The sequence below is a fragment of the Syzygium oleosum genome, unplaced genomic scaffold (assembly GCF_021117445.2).
Source record: "Syzygium oleosum isolate NSW1041296 unplaced genomic scaffold, Sole_v2.1 Sole_v2.12, whole genome shotgun sequence".
NCBI lineage: Eukaryota > Viridiplantae > Streptophyta > Magnoliopsida > Myrtales > Myrtaceae > Syzygium > Syzygium oleosum.
In genome coordinates this window covers 7,608,846-7,626,089 of record NW_026607496.1, presented here as the reverse complement: position 1 = coordinate 7,626,089, position 17,244 = coordinate 7,608,846, and the positions used below count along the sequence as shown (strand labels likewise).

General features: G+C 40.4%; 1 protein-coding gene and 1 non-coding gene across 3 annotated transcripts; both read left to right on the top strand.

Moving 5' to 3' along the window:
• The first annotated feature begins 6,833 nt into the window (after nt 1-6,833).
• On the top strand, nt 6,834-6,907 carry TRNAR-UCG (transfer RNA arginine (anticodon UCG)). The gene has a single exon. It is a non-coding gene; the product is annotated as a tRNA-Arg (tRNA).
• Nucleotides 6,908-10,253: 3,346 nt separating this feature from the next.
• On the top strand, nt 10,254-16,827 carry LOC115672308 (UDP-glucuronic acid decarboxylase 1). 2 transcript variants are annotated; one of them, XM_056316540.1, is made up of 7 exons: nt 10,254-11,099; nt 11,268-11,414; nt 11,496-11,575; nt 15,542-15,625; nt 15,736-15,810; nt 16,092-16,184; nt 16,395-16,827. In XM_056316540.1, exons 1-7 carry the CDS (start codon nt 10,472-10,474, stop codon nt 16,599-16,601), a joined length of 1,314 nt encoding a protein of 437 aa, XP_056172515.1. In that variant the 5' UTR covers nt 10,254-10,471; the 3' UTR covers nt 16,602-16,827. The 2 variants fall into 2 exon arrangements, with proteins under 2 accessions (XP_056172515.1, XP_056172516.1); XM_056316541.1 differs by having other exon boundaries at nt 10,254-11,103; nt 11,272-11,414.
• The last annotated feature ends 417 nt before the right edge of the window (nt 16,828-17,244 follow it).

Sequence of the window (17,244 nt, the reverse complement as noted above, 5' to 3'; positions counted from 1 at the left end):
TATAGAACCGACCGCCCATCCACCTAAATTAGTACACGTATATATATATAAATTTAAGCTTTTCAGGACTAGACTCTCTCTCTCCAATTAATAAAGTGCTCTCTCTCTCCTCTCTCTCTCTCTCCTCTTTGTCTTGCACGATCACGGATCAACCAAAATCTCTCTTCACTTTCTTCTCTCTTCATTTAATGCGGCACTCTCTGTCCTCCTTCTTCTGCGTCCATCTCTCTCCACTTTTCTCTCTCTTCAATTAATAGCAGTCTCTCTTCTCTTTCGTATGCGTGCAGCTCTCTCTCTCCTTTTCTCTCTCTTCGTTCAAACTCCTGCATCTCACTCTCTTCAATTAATACGGCATTCTCTCTCTTCTTTCAGAAAAAGTACACCTTGCAAGATCCCTCCCCTCTCTCTCTCTAAACAGAGCTACGTTCATGGCCATTTCTTCATTCTCGCTGAGTTGAGTTCCAAGAACCTTCAAAGAAAAAAAATTTCTCCGTTTCTGATTATTGGATATACCTCATCATTTACGTCCATTATCTTTCACAGCCTCGTTGGAATGAGTCATCTTGAACCAATGTCCATTATTTTTCACCGTCCATTCTCTCTCTAGAGAGATGTAGATCTTCTCTCCACCACCTTCACTCTCTCACTCGACGCCTAAATCTGACCCTTTCGTAAAACCCGACTCTCGCTCCCCCTCTCTCCCCACCCTCCACTCCCGCTCCACCTCATGGTCGCTGTGCTCGTCTCGCCCCTCATCTCACCCTCTCCCAACTCTGCTCCACCCCACTCGACAACCCGTGCCTGCCGTTCCCTTCCTCCTCCGCCATTCCCTACCCCTTCTCCGCCTCCCTGGCCAGTTCCATAAACCCTCCAGGGAACTGGAACCGACCGGTGGTCCGGTTTCTGGGTGGGACCAGGAATTAGCGGGTAGTTCTCAATTCCCATTTTGTGAAATCGATTTTTAGCGAGCAATTTCCGATTTTAGGTGGGAATCGCCTACCCAAATCATGCTCACCCTTAAAAGTGACAAAGATACTTTGATCTCCATCCACCTACACGCAATCGTGCAAATCTTGCAAATCTTGATTTTGACCTAACAATATAGATATTGACCTTCATTAGGACCCAAATGTCCAAGTGCATAGGACCACGTGGAGGAACCAAGTTACTTACACTTGTCGATTTGCTTGGACTGTCGCAATCCAAATGTCGTCTCATGTGACGTGACGAAGATGCCGAAAGTGACAAAGATATTCCGATCGGTCTCCATCTACGTACGCTGGCAATCGCTTGTCCATGCAGATATTGATTTTGTCCTAGTAATTAAAGACATTGACCTTTCTTAGGACCCAAATGTCCAAGTATTTCGGACCGCCGGAGCTGAATTCAAAGTTCCACGCGGAGGAACCAAGTTTTCACCAAGTCGATTCGCTTGGACCATCGCAGCTGAAATGTCATGTGATGCGGCCAAGTCACATCAGTGATTAATGATGTGATGACATTTGTTTGCTGAGTAGCTGTGGCTATAGTTAAATATGGGACCATTTTATGGACTCAGGGACGGTGTGGAAAGGCCTAGAGCCATAATTGAGATCTCAATTTTAGCGCCTATGTAATTTGGATAATTTGTTCTAACGAATTACACAACGCATTCTTATATGGATCTTATTAACAATTTCGTTGCATATTTCATCAAACGACGTTTGATATTCGAAGGATTGGTTATATATATATTATGAGAAAAGTCGGTCCATTGAGAATGGTAAGTTTTCTTTATTTGATTGCATAAAAACGTTTTGGAGATACTTTTTTAAAAAATAGTTCTTTTAGTCGTGGGACTTCTTAGGATGCATAATATCAACTCATATATGACCGAAACAGCTGTCCTGTGAATAAATCCAATTGGAAATAGATTAATATATAATGGGGCAAACCAAAAACTCTAAACTATGCTAACTATGAGACATTTACCCTAAATTTTATTATGGGTCACCAAAAATCTCAAATTTATACTTGTATGACACATTTATCTTCCATCAAAAGTTTGTCAATGACAACCGTTAAAAATCAGCTTACGTAGATGCCGGAAAGCAAACAGTGTTAATATGTTAAAAAAATATTTTTTTAGCTAGAAAATTATCTAATGGAACCTTGACATAGGTACAAGTTTTCTTACTAACTGGACATGAACCACTTCAACCACAAACAAAGCATTGCACCTTTCTAAGAGTTTCGGGGGATGGTGAAAAATATGAAAGAAGATAACCATGATCGGGCCTGAATTATCTTCCCTAAGTCTGAATCTCAACCAAAAAGGAGTTCAGCTGACTTGGAATGCTAACCTAACTGGATTGGAATACTGGACAGCTTAGCTTCTTCAAAAGCTAAGGAATAGCTAAGGTATGGGCTTGGAATGATGGCAAAGAGAAAAAGAAATCAAATACAAAGTATCTATTTTATTAATGGTTAATACGATTAAAAACCCTAAACTGGAACACATGTGACAAATTTTTCTTCAAACTAATTTTTTGACCACTAAAAATCTCAAATTGTTACATCTGTGACAAATCTGCCCTCCGTTAATTTCCGTTAAATTTTATCGTAAAATTTCTAAGTTTGATGACACGTGGCAATTGACGGGTGTACCAATTTAGGATTTCACCTTCCATTTGTCACAAATGTAACAGTTTGTGATTTTTTGTGGTATAAATCCAATTTAACGGATGGTAAATTTATCACAAATGTATCAGTTTAGGATTTTTTGTGATCAAAAAATTAATTTTGGGTAAATTTATCACAAGTGTACCAGTTTAGGATTTTTTGTGGTATTAACCCTTTTATTAATGCTTATTTCTACTACTATGTTCCATTTTTACTGATTTTTGGAAATCTACCTGGAGCTTTCGACTTTTTTATATCTATAAGAAAAAACAGTCCTTAATTGGGCCTTCTCTTTCTATCTACAAAAACTAGGATTCCATAACTTGATGTCTTTAGTCATTGTTAAGGGTGAGTGGTTCCAGATTCCTTATAGGTTCCATGTGGAACCTAGAACCTACCATCGGGTACAGGTTTCCAAATTTTTTAAACCTAGAATCTACCCGTCGGAACCTGAAACCCGAAACCTACCCTGTCACTGGTTCTAGGGTAGGTTTCAAGGTCTAACAGGTTCTTTTTATATATATTGCATTTTTAGTTAAACAAAACAAAAATGAACGCAACAATATTGAACAAACTTGTCGTTCATCAAAAAGAATGCAAACGACTAGTTTTCCTGGCATTACAGTTCAAATAAATATAACTAAAATGAGAAGTCATTGCGTGAATCGATACTAGGGGTGAGCAGTTCCATGTTTCGTATAGGTTTCGCTAATGATAATAAGTTTCTCGTTTTTTGGAATTTAGAACCTACCCTATCACAGGTTCGATGGTCGATTCCAGAGTCTACTCAAGTTTCACCTGTATTATTAATTGAATAATTACAGTGAATCATCACCTTTAATAACCACAACTTACTGCTATGATCCGCTAACCACAACTTATATTTAAACACAAGAAGAATATGAAACATTAATAAATCATAAAATGAAAACTTAGACTAGTGGTTTCAGATCATACACTTATCATCTAATACCATGAAACACCGCAGGATCACGAGAAGACAGGTTCAGGTTCTAGGTTCCAGATTCCATAATCCACCTATCTAGAACCTGGAACCTACTTGTCGAAACAAGTTCCCCAATTTTTAGAACCTAGAACCTACTTTGCATACCTTGAAATCTGAAATCTCCAGATTTCCATTGGTCAGGTTCTTAAGTTCCAGGAAAGAATCTGGAACCATGCTCACCCCTAGTCATTATCAGTCTTATGGATACTTTGTTACCAACAGAATCCTTTTATTTCAATATGATTCATTCGAGGTCTGACTCGACAGTTCAAACTCGTCCTTTCACAATCATCAGAAGATGGGAACAATAGTTTCAGCCAACAAAGGAATGAATTCCAGACCTTAAGGAGACTTCAGATCCACTAGGGATTTTAGCAAAGCAACAGGCCTGACCTCCAAAAAAAACTTCTTAGACTTAACAAACTGGCCCATTTCAGCCAAGAACTATTCGAGAAAGAAACACAGCCGAGATGATAATCGTAAAATAATAATATTGTAGTAGATAATAATCGCGCCCACATCGTAAACGGTGAGGGTCTCTCCTCAGTGGGCCCGCTTCACTTGGTTAAGTAGGTGCATGAATTAGGTCGGGTAGCTTGTGGTTTCGTGGGAAGGAGTCGAAAAAGAAGATTGGTTAGCAGTAGAGCCTTGGTCTGCTCTTTGGTTATTAACTGTAACCGGAAAAAGAATATTACATAAGCTCTTACAGAATTGAGCATTTTGAATTGTATTTTTCTTTGACCGAGCTCAGAGACGCTTTCAAGGATTTAAGGGTTACCACTCTTTAGTTTGTCTCAGTAGACACAAGGAGCGAACATTTCAAATCTAATTGGTATTTTCCTTTTATTGATTCTTAGCTCTTGTCGTCAATTACGGATTCCTTAGCGATATAAGCCATCGGGCAGGAGATCGACAAGGGAAGGGCTGTCTTGGTATTCGTTCTTGAATCAGTAACCGAGAGTAAGGACTAGTGATCAATAAAATTAGATTAGTGAAGTAGGCATCTTGCTTTTCGTAGTAAGCAACTCTCTATATAAAGCTCTTTTTAAATCAAAGTAAAGAGTAGCTCCCCTTGTTGAAGTCATTCCTCCCCTTTTAGGCGAGCCACTTCGTTCCTCTCAAATCTTTCACTTGTTGTTTTTGTCTATTAGCAAACTACGCTTTCTATCCTTATCTTATTAGCCGTAAGGGAAGCCCTATTCTATGGAACAAACCCAATGTGCTGCGTATCATTCTCTTCTTCTTACTTTTTGTTCTTTATGCATCGCTATTAGCCCACGTAACATTTGCTGCCAACGACCGTGAGGGTTACAGTTAAGCCCATGGTTGTGATTCATGTTCATAGCATTGGCTGAGTTTCCACAGTGCTTTGTAGTTTCACATATGTACAAGTTTGGCAGTTTTTATGGGGCTAATTCCAAAAAAAACCCCAAACTTTACACTTTGTCCCAATTATACCCTAAACTTTTTTTTATCTAAAGAAAAACCTGCAGCCCCCGATATGGGGCGAGGGTCGCGCCCTCCCCCAGATCGGGGGATGCAGGCCCTCGCCGGCGACTCGCCCGGGGCCGGCGAGGGTCGCCGGCCTTCGAGAAAGCCCGGGCGAGGGCCGCCGAGCCCGGGCGAGGCCTCGCCCGGGGTCACCCACCCCGGGCGAGGCCTCGCACGGGTCGGCGGCCTCACTGGGCTTTCCCGAAGGCCGGCGAGGGTCGCCGCCCGGGCGAGTTGCCGGCGAGGGCTGCAGCCCCGATATGGGGGAGGGCGCGACCCTCGCCCCAGATCGGGGGCTGCAGGCCCTCGCCTTCGACTCGCCCGGGGCCGGCGAGGGTCGCCGGCCTTCGAGAAGGCCTAGTCGAGGGCCGCCGCTCCTTCCCGGCGGCCACCGGCGAAGGCTTGGCCACGCCGCAGCTGCTGGTTCTTTTTTTTTTTTTTCTGACGTTAATTGGACGGAGTTATAACGGTAGGGTAGATTTGGGACTCGGATAAAAGTTTGAGGTTTTTCTTGAGACAATAAAAAGTTCAGGGTATAATTGGGACAAAGTGTAAAGTTTGGGATTTTTTTGGGAATTAGGCCGTTTTTATGTTACAAGAAAAAATTTAGGATAAATGTGTTACATATTCATTCATCGCTTATATGTATCCCTTATTTATGAATTTTATCCCTATATACTTTTCTTTTTTTGTATAAGTAAGATTTGAGGGAAAAAAAATGCCACGCAGGAGAGAAAGAAAAAATAATAAAAATATATATTGTCATCATTTTCCGTTAGCCATATTGACGAAGTTAACGAAAGGACTTGATTGCATCAATTTGATAAGTTTTAAAATTTAATTGCACTTTTTAAAAAATTTAGGATATGATTGCACTTTCGAAATAAGTTTTTGGATTACCAATGCATGTGTCCCTTCCAATGCATGAGTCGAATCACATAGTGGGCAAGAATTAGGGAGTTCATGTTTGGGCAGGCGCAAAATTTTTTAATTGGGCCACTCATTCTAGGCTTATGGGCCTAAACAATTGAGCAGATTGAACAATTAGATAAATTTGAGAATAGGCCTAGTTTATGATATTCTTATTTTGCACCCATCTCTCTGTCCTCAGTTTTTCCTTTTCCCAATTATTCTATGAGTCTGGATGATTGAAAATGGTGAGCGCCTCTGTGATTCCCATCAAATTTAATGCTCCGAATTCAATTTAGTACATATACTATATTCGTGCAATAAATTCTTACGTATACTTCCAAAAAAGTGTATCACTTGACATTAGGCTCTCCACTTTAATTGAGTGTTGAATCGTTTGACTTTAGTTGCCGATTGATGACATATACTATTAATCAAACCACACAGACAAACACTTTATTCTTGTATTAACTCGCGCAATTTTGATTTTCTTTTTTGTCTAGCAATTAGGTGCTATCCGAGCCAACTTTGACCCATCAAATTAAATCCGTCATATCGATCCACTATCATAGTAACTAAGAAAAATACACTAGTCTAGGCTTTGTATAGTCTTTCTTGCTTACTCGTCTATGTTGTCTACAATTTGCTTCCCCGTAAAACTTACCCAAATATAAACATTACATGCACTGAAAAGGGAGGAAAAACTGCACATTTGCACTCCCGTCCATTAGGATAAATAAAATATGAGCTGATCCCTCTCCAACAAGACCGCATAGCGCAGTGGATTAGCGCGTTTGACTTCGGATCAAAAGGTCGTGGGTTCGACTCCCACTGTGGTCGGTTGGCTGCTTCATTGTTTTTATAATTGCCCGTTGGTTTTTCTATTTTTTTAATGATATGTCCCGGTTACTCTTTTTTTGTCTTTTTTACTACGCGCGAATCGAAACATAAATGGAATATGCATTGGTCCGTTATCTAAATTAAGCTAAACATTCGCAAGATTCGATAATGTACATTCGAGTTTTATCACTATATTTGTTTATGTCGCTTGGTCCATTGATCTCCACCGCAACTCTTTGTCATCATCAATTGCTTTCTCCAATTCACAACTCTCGCCCGAGGCCACTCGCGATCAATGTAACTTCATAAACGATGAACCTCCGCCACCCAATACTCTCTACACTCTCTTGTTTACGATTATGCATCTCCAGATCGTTTCTTCTATGACTGACTCGAGTTCAGTTGCAATTTATTCGCTTCCTTCATTTAGTAAAGCTTGCGTCGCGCGCTTTCACGAAGGAAGCTCTTGTTCTTCCACCATTCCGACGAGAAGACACCCACCATGGGCTTCGTCGGCTGTGGGGTTCTCTAATCTAGTGGGTCTGTTTAGGTTACGTTCTAATTGTACTACTCTGAGCCTTTTTTAGCCTTTACTTTTTGGTTTTGATGTCTCCGAGTCTTAAGGTGGATGTAATGTGTGTTGTTTGTTGGCTGGGGGTTGCTCTGAGGCTCTATGGGCTTGGGCCTCGACTAGCACGTCGAGGCAACCGTGCCGGGCCGGCACGGCCCGCCATAGTGAATGGGCCAAATCCAACTGCAGAATTACTTGACAATGCATTTCAATGCTAGTAGCATGACTTTGGATGTGCCGAAAAGACCAACTTCTACATTCCGCTCTTGTTCTTAAAGAGGGAAAGTGACCGGAGTACTTGACGTAAATGGTTCCCGAACTTTGGCCAATATATAATGTGGTCCCTGAATTTTTAATTTGTTGATTGTGGTCCCTGAATTTTTAATTTGTTCAATATAGTCCATCGATTTCTGGTACATGTTCAATATAGTCCTTCAACTATATGAAAATGTTTAATATAATCATTTCATTAATTCAAGATTAAGGACTACATTAAACATTTTCATATAGTTTAAGGCTTGAATTGAACATGTACCAAAAGTTTAGGAACTACATTGAACAAATTAAAAGTTTAGGGACCACATTGCACATTAAATTAAAGTTCATGGACCACATTGCATATTGATCCAAAGATTGGTCCAAAGTTTAGGGATTATTTATGCCATTTTCCTCAAAAAAAAAAATTGGTTGGATTCCCCAATTAATAAGCAAGTGGAAGAAAGAGTTTTTAAGATGCAAATATGTTATGTTAGTGTCGTTTTCTTATAACACGGAATTTTGTACTTAGATAATCTCTATAAATCTAAACAAATTGTCCCTGCCACATGTATCGAATAAGGCTTCGCTCCCAAGGCAACATGTCTAGTTATTATTTGAGTAGGAGACGATGTATTTGGATAGAGAATCTACCGTGCATCCAAACCAAACAGATGACCCCTCAATCAATCTCTTAAATTTAATGTCATGCAGCGTTTACAAAATACACCGATAATAATGTCAGATCCTAGAAACTGAGTACGTACGAAAACTTATTTCCAATTATGTGGCACCATGAGCAAGGAAATCCGAGGGCTACTAGGAGAATCCTCGGTAAAGTTTGATTATTGGTTAAGATACACAACACCAACTAGTTATGTACAAGAGGCCAGGAACATGAAAGACACTGAACACATGAAGGATGACATGCCATAATAAGAAGAAAACAACTTTAACAAAGAGATTTCCTCGTGAGTATCCAAGGAAAATAGTGAAAATTAGTAAGAGTACCACCGAAGGGTTGGCAAAACAGAACAAAAACATGAATGGTTCTCAAAATAAAAGTAGATTAGCGATCAAGTACATTCAAAGGTGCATTCAACATTGATATGCACAAAGCAACGAAAATCCAGACACGCGGCAGGTAACGGAGTTGCACCCAATATAGAGCGCTCAGCAAGGATTCAAGCATTCTCTGCCCATACAATCAAAAGCAGGCCCTCAAAAGCCACATCGCTCTTGGCAACACTCCATTGAAGTTCTCTTTTTTGTTTCCTTCTAAAATACTCTTGTGCAAGTTACCAAATGTGTAAAATTTTGCTTCCAAACAATTTCATGGTTCCTGTAAGGTAATAGTGGTTACCTTGTAAGCGTAATTCGGTTATCTCCTATTGAACTCTTACATGAAATGATGAAATTGATATTCCTTACATCCTTAATTACTGTTCAGCGATTAGAAATTGCATCGAATGGAATTATCGTTAAGTATGAATACATCAAATGGTGGATGGAGTGTTCAATGATTTCCGTGAACGATGTTTTAACTCGACGAAGGTCGGAAAGTCGCTAGAAATGATGAATCAAATATATGTTTGTGGGGGGGTAAATTTGTCTCTTCCAGTGTATCAAGAGATCAAAGCACTTCTTTCATTAGAATTAGATTAGTATCCTCCATTTGAAACAGTTTCAATGCAATCAATCAATAGAACGAATGCTTTTTTAGGGACTAGATTGAAAGGATCGAACAAAAGTATAGACAATTGTGAAAATCTGGCTTTAGTAAAGACCTATCCTCCATTTGAAACGGTATCAATGCAATCGGTAGAAAGAATGCTTTTTAGTAAGGGTGAGCGGTTACTTGGAATCTAGAACCTATCCATTGAAACCAATTTCCAATTTTTTGAATCTGAAACATACCCTACATACTTTGGAACCTATAATCTAAATTCTAAAATCGGTTTTAGGATCTATTCAGGTTTCACTTATATCCGTAGTTAAATGATTATAGTGAATTATCACCTCTAATGATCACTATTTACCGCTACAATCCATTTATTACAATTATATATTTGGCACATGTAGACAAATTAACATTAACGAAGTGAAAGTTTCAATAATAGATTTCGCTAGAAATGAAAGCCCAGACTAGCGGTTCTCATCGGATACCATGGAATACTGCAGAATCGCACGGAGACATAAAACAAGAAAAACACAAAAGGCTTATTCTAGATTTAGGTTTTATGTTCCACGTGGAATCTACTCGTCGGAATTGGTTCACCAATTTTTGAAACCTGAAACCTATCATGCATATATTGAAACCTGAAACCGAATCGATTTCCACCGGTCCGATTCTCCGATTTCTGATTCTACTATGGAACTATGCTTACCTCTACTTTTTTTTAGGGATTAGATTGAAAAGATTGAACAAATGTATAGGCAATTGTGAAAATCTGGCTTTTGTAAAGACCCAAGCTGATAAAAACGATCTCCGCTCACCCTCCTCCTCTTCCTCCTCCATCCTCCGCTTCTATCATCCCAGGCAAAACAGCTTCACCTGCTTCGTCTTCTTCGTCTTCGTCTTCTTCGTCGATACGAATTCAATCAAAACCCTAACATTCTCGCCCAACAAGCTGCCTCTGCAGCCCCCACCCGCACGTCCTCCTCTCCCGCCGCAGCTCCGCGCGCCGCCCGGAATCTCGCCGCCCTCCCTCTCCCAAAGTCGGGGCGATCCGACCGCCATGAAGCAGCTGCACAAGCAATCGAGCATCAACGCCCGCCGCGGCGACGAGGAGATCGCCGCCTCCAAGCCGTCCCCGTACTCCCCCAAGGCCCTGAAGCACCCCCGATCCCTCCCCCGATCCATCCACTACCTCCTCCGGGAGCAGCGCCTCCTCTTCGTCCTCGTCGGCATCCTCATCGGCTCCTCCTTCTTCGTCCTCCAGCCCACGCTCTCCCGCCTCGCCCCCGCGGAGGCCCGCACCCTGATCCCCCGGCCGTTCCAGGCCTCCGCCGGCCTGCCGGGGCGAGATCGGGCCTCCGCCGTCGTCCCCGGGTTTGTCCACGGGTACGGCCGCGTCCCGGCCGCGGTCGCGCGGCGGAGGCTGAGGATCGTCGTGACGGGCGGGGCGGGGTTCGTGGGGAGCCATCTCGTGGACAAGCTCATCGCCAGAGGTGACGACGTGATCGTGATCGATAACTTCTTCACGGGGAGGAAGGAGAACGTCGTCCATCATTTCAAGAACCCGAGGTTCGAGCTCATTCGACATGATGTTGTGGAGCCGATTCTGTTGGAGGTCGATCAGATCTACCACTTGGCTTGCCCTGCCTCTCCTGTTCATTACAAGTATAATCCCATCAAGACTATCATATCCTTGCTCACTTCTTGTCTTGCCATTTGGGGCTCTCTTGAACTTTCATTTCTCTGTTTTTTTCTTTTGTGAATTATCATTCTTTTAGTTTAACCCAGCAGCTTGTGTCTAGTTTGCTAAATTGGCTAGATTTATAGAGTTTGATATCCTTAACTGAGATCATACAAGACAAATGTGATGGGAACTCTCAATATGTTGGGTTTGGCAAAGAGAATTGGAGCGAGGTTCTTGCTAACTAGTACAAGTGAGGTCTATGGTGATCCTCTCGAGCATCCTCAGAAGGAAACCTACTGGGGAAATGTCAATCCAATTGGTACTATGCTAGTTCGCATTTTCCTTCTTATTGTTCTGGTGCACTGCCCGTTCATATCTGTCTAATCTGCAAACCATTTAGGTGTTCGGAGCTGCTATGATGAAGGAAAAAGAACTGCTGAAACATTGGCGATGGATTATCATCGAGGTGCTGGAGTGGAGGTGACTGATTCTAACTCTGAATCTAACATTATAAATGCTATCACTTGCTTAAGTTTCAAATATATTGGGCATGAAGTAGCTGTTGACTTTTACTAATAACGGCAAGAATTCTTTGCCCATTCGAACCCCTGTATGGATTTAGCTAAGTTACCTTAATTGCTTTTTCTTTAAACCTATCATGTAGTCTTTCTGTGTTGAGCAAGACTATCTGAGTACGTTGTTTAGTTTTATCTTGTTCTGCACTGCTTCAAGTTCATGTTACCCTTCTTAATGAACTCTCTGGGAATGTCATGGTTCCCAGTCATAGTCATTGATACTTTGGGCCTATCTTGCATGAACATATGAAGATAGTTTCTTCAATTTATCGGATTAAGTACTAATCGAGTGCAGACACATTAAGGCTGTTACTTTATATTCAGGTGCATGTCATTATAGTTGCATTGGAGTTTAGAGTAATATAAGAACTCTGTAGACTTTCTGCAGATCTGATCATTGGCAGCATATTCCAGACAAATATCTATTCATTGCCACATTGGCAGCATATACCAGAGAAAATCTGTAACCAACAGCATGAGTCCACCTAAATCTCCATGTGTCTTGCCCAAGTACCGATATCCACATGTACTAGTGAACAAGGATAAAGTATAAAGAGAAAGTTCCTCTCTCACAGATTATTTTGTGTTTTTATGGTGCTTATTAGTAATATTTAATGTAGCTAATTTTTCTTTCAAGCATGCATAGCAACGATAAACAAATACATGACCAGGAGAATTGAATGTAAAAATTCATGAGCATTCAATAGCTGGGGGGATAAGTTTAGGTGACTAGCCAAAAAAAACTAGGGGGTAAAACCCTCATATGGTCAGGCTGAAATGGTATAACTTTCCTACATCTTGCAGATACAAGTAGTATAAGCAAATAATGGGAAATCCTTAAACTTATAAACTACAAGCAAGAAAGTTCTTACTAAAATCCACTTGATGGCTCCCAAAGACCAATGCGTGCTTCTATAATTAGAAAGACATGTCATGGCAACTTGTGCGGTCCAAAAGACCAATACATGCTTCTATAATAAGAATGACGTGTCATGGCAACTTGTGTAGTGCAATTGAGATACTTTGAAGCAACATGCCTATGAACTTTTGCATCCCAAAGACAATAAAGTAATGCAGAAAGAAGGCAAAGCAAGGGGAGGAGGAGATGATACTTGACTGACCACGTGGAACAACCACATGAGTGCATATCCGACGTTATTTTACAAATGGGATAATTTGACTTTTTCAGAAATATAGCTTATTTCAAGTGAGGATCATACTCTACTTTGAAGCAACATGCCTATGAACTTTTGCATCCCAAAGACAATAAAGTAATGCAGAAAGAAGGCAAAGCAAGGGGAGGAGGAGATGATACTTGACTGACCACGTGGAACAACCACATGAGTGCATATCCGACGTTATTTTACAAATGGGATAATTTGACTTTTTCAGAAATATAGCTTATTTCAAGTGAGGATCATACTCTACATGTCTTTAAGAGGAGAAACAGAAAACGGTCTGAACATTCAACTAGAGAGTGTGAGAAGCTGAAATTGAATGCTTGGTCCTGATTCATGATATCTTGAAGATAATTAAAAGCATTATAAGTGTCTCTAATCAAGTACTCCTTAAGGTTGCCTTTCTATCTCACACGTGCCAATGGGAAGATCTTCATCCGATACATATAATTGAGGCTAAAGGGCCAATGTGTATGATTGGTGTATTAAATGCAAATAGACCAATTTAGAAATATTTCTGGCAAATATTGTAGCTGGGAGATTCATACTTATATTTCAACCGCATTGGTTTTTCATGATTACTAGGCAGACCATTGTGCATTCAAAGTACATCTTCAAGGTCATATATGCAAAGCAGCTGTGGTACATGCCACTTGGGCTTTTGACAGCAATAAGTTGTCTTTTATAAGAATCTTTTATCTCTCCTGGCTCTGTCCCTCAACAACTTTTAGGTAAATGTTAATAGATTCTAGGTTTTCTAAATATATTACTTGTTGGGTCTTGAGCTCTTCCGAGATCTAGGATGCACTTTGTTCCCTCCATGGAACCTTTTGTTTTTGCTGAAGTTTGCCTAATTATCTAGTTAGAAGAATTAATGGCTGACATAATATGCTGTTGTAAAGGAAATATGGGGTTGGATCCTTTGGGTGCTCTGGTCTTCACATTAGAGACTTTAGGCCTATCACCCTATAGGGAGGCATCCACAAAGTTTTGGCTATTGTGCTAACTAGAAGGCTAAATGATGGAGAATTATGTCAACAATCTTTGAACACTTATAAAAGGTGTGCCGGATGAAGATCTACTAATAGATAATGGTTAGATTTATTTTCCTTATTAAATTAAAAATCTGACATTACGTGTCCATTTTTTTTGGTTGAATACCTTTCCATTAGGAAGTGAATATTACATTTCCTTGTTTCCTTTGGATTAGGACATTGGATTTCCTATTCATGAGTTTCCCATTTAACTTGGAATAGGGTTTAGTGAAGTCCTTAAATAAAATGCACTTCCTATGGACTGTTGTATGATGCGATTCTAACCGCAGATGTGATGCTTAGGAAGTTGTGGGTTTGATGCTTGAAGGATTTAACCTTTCATGGAAAATCCATTATTTCATTTTGATACTTTCAATCAAACCTTTCCCTACAAATATTGATTCCTTGACCTTCACATAGATGCTTTTCATGAGACTATTCATGAGCATTGTTCCTAGAACAGTGTTTGGAGACTTGATTAGCGTCTGATCAGGTCCTACATCACTAAAGGGTGCGATGTAGGGGCTGATTGGGCTTTTTCAGTTTGCTTTTGTAGAAGCGAGACAAATCCTTGATGCTATCTTGATTGCAAATGTAGTTGATTCTAAAATCAAGGTGGCTCTTACGCCGTAAGTGATGATAAATTCTTGATGTTACCTTAAGTTGTTGATTTGTTGAAAAAGATATGGATTGGAGTATATGCAGATTCTGGAGGATCAATGGTTTGGTTCTTGCATATTATGGAGTATTGTAACATTTAGGAACAATTGTCAAAAGATTGGAGTGGAGTGATATGCCGATTCTGTGGATCAATGGTTCGGTTCTTGCAAACTATGGAGTATTGTAACAAATAGGATCAAGAATTTTAACTCTTATGCTTTGATGGCCACGGTTCACTGGAAGTAGTCATGTGATTGAACTAAAATCCGATGTTCCATAAAAGAGGACAGGCATATGATGCAAGGTGAAATTATCCTAGAAGTTGGGGCCAAGATGAAAAGGTGTGGCAATGAAGGATGAAAACTTGGAAAAGCTACATTATAAGCTAATTCCTTTGTCGTATACTACAAGTGAGATTTTGGCTGCGTGAATGAGATTATCAGCTTCTTCAACCTCAGCGGGGTTGGTTTGGTCCAATTCTGCACTCAGACCTCTGATCTTGGTTTTGCTTTTCTTTTGATAGAGTTTCTATTAGGAGGACAAGCTGCATTTTAATTGCTGCTCCCTGCCTCCATTTCTTCAGTTTTCTTTATATTCTGGGATCTATCGATTATAATGTGATACAATGGCAAGTGCAGATTCCCTTCCGAGACAAGCTATCCAAATAACGGTTTGACTTTACTAAGCCTAGGTCATGTTGCTTCTTAAATCACTAGCATTGAGACCGACCTCTTGAGGCCTTTTTTTTTTTCTACTGCAGATCGTTGAACAGATGGATTAATCTTACTACGATTTAAGATTGGCCGAGCTTTTGGGTTTTAAGCTTGACTTTACATAAGTTTCTTCATTTAAATGTGGTGCATTTGCTTTTCTTTGCCTGGCTATTTAGGTTTATTTTACCCTTTCTAATCATAACAAGGGTATTGTTCGTGTTTCTTATGTCTTGACTGTCACATGGATATTACTGTGTTCTGCTATTAATTAGATTCTTTCTTGCAGGTGCGCATTGCTCGAATTTTTAACACATATGGTCCTCGAATGTGTTTGGATGATGGGCGTGTTGTCAGCAATTTTGTTGCTCAGGTATCAGGTTTTCAGTCTTCCTCATACACAACATGTCTGATGATTAGAGGATTAAATTTGGGATGTTCTGATTTTTGTCATTAATTATACCATGTAATTATGGTTTTCAGGCAATCCGCAAACAACCATTGACAGTTTATGGAGACGGAAAGCAAACACGGAGCTTCCAATATGTCTCTGATTTGGTATGGCCCCTTGCACATATCTATGCCTGAGTATGCACAACTTCACATTCACAATATTTTGGAGACTATACAGTGTCCTAAAAATGTTGTCATGAGCTAGTATGCTTGAGCTAGTATGCTGACTCTGATGAACTCATGGTCTAGAAGCTAGATTGCGAAGGTCTGTGAAAGAGTACTTCATAGATTGGCGAAAAGGGACTGCTATAAGATATAGCCACTGTAGAATAAGCTGATCCATGTTATGGTTGTTTTCAGTGATTAAAATTTCCTTCTGATGACAGGTTGACGGACTGGTGGCATTAATGGAGGGTGAGCATGTGGGGCCCTTTAACCTTGGCAACCCTGGGGAGTTCACCATGCTTGAACTTGCCGAGGTTCGATTTCTTCGAGTTTTCATCTGAAAGTTTTAATCCTTGTTGCTTTGGAAAAGCCTCAACATTGATTTTCTGTTTCTCCCGCGAGCTCTTTCGGCATTTCTTTCCTTGTCTTTCTTTGTCGTCCCAATGACCTAGTGGGCACCAGCATGCATGTGGATGAAAGTTTTGTTCGTCATACTTATGTCTTCTACCGCACTCTGCGGATAGGTTGTCAAAGAAACGATCGATCCAAGTGCCGCAATAGAATTCAAACCCAATACTGCCGATGATCCGCACAAGAGGAAACCAGATATTAGCAGGGCAAAGGAGCTTCTCAACTGGGAACCGAAGATATCGCTGAGAGACGGACTGCCTCGCATGGTGTCTGATTTCCGGAATCGCATCTTGAACGAGGATGAAGGGAAAGGTTTCTAATCTAACATGGGACGGCCGAAGGGGCTTGTATAGCATTAAGAGCATTTTTTGTATCTTCTTGATTATTTTTATATAAAATCACGCTTGTCATTTGCCAATTTTGTAGCAATTTTCTTTTGTTTATATTTGTATCTGCGGCGTGCCTACACGTGCTCTATTAAGCACTTCCTTATTCAGAATTCCCTGTTGAAATTACTAATCAGACATTCCATTCTTTTCGGGGGTATCCAACGTCCAAGTTGAATAGTAAATTGGCATTTTCTTTAGCTTAGTGTATATGCATTTCTCGGTGTTTCTCTGCCTGCTTTCCGTGGATGAAAGAACAGGAGACTGATCTAATTTGATGCTCTGGTCCCAACTGGGTTCGGCGTTAACAGTGGAAGTAATGTGTTCAGATGCTATCCATCTATCCACAGATCCATCTGACCGTGAATTTAATTACACGTGAAGGTTAAATTGGGAAGTATCGAATCTACGTTTGGGGCTGTCTGATGCGAATCAAATGGATTTGGTATTTGATCATAAAGGGAGGCTCTTATTTTGTGGTCAAGGATTTGATAAGGAGGGCAAGAAAAACAACAAATTAGAGTTTTATGTATGCCATGTAAAATGATGGGGAAGAGAAAGATTGAAAAAGGGACAA

What these genes read in the sequence shown, in the direction of transcription:
- LOC115672308 (XM_056316540.1), top strand. Translation starts at nt 10,472, where the DNA reads ATGAAGCAGCTGCACAAGCAATCGAGCATCAACGCCCGCCGCGGCGAC. An exon ending in ATCGAGGTGCTGGAGTGGAG is followed by an intron (nt 11,576 to 15,541) that starts GTGACTGATTCT and finishes TCTTTCTTGCAG; the next exon opens with GTGCGCATTGCTCGAATTTT. An exon ending in TCCAATATGTCTCTGATTTG is followed by an intron (nt 15,811 to 16,091) that starts GTATGGCCCCTT and finishes TTCTGATGACAG; the next exon opens with GTTGACGGACTGGTGGCATT.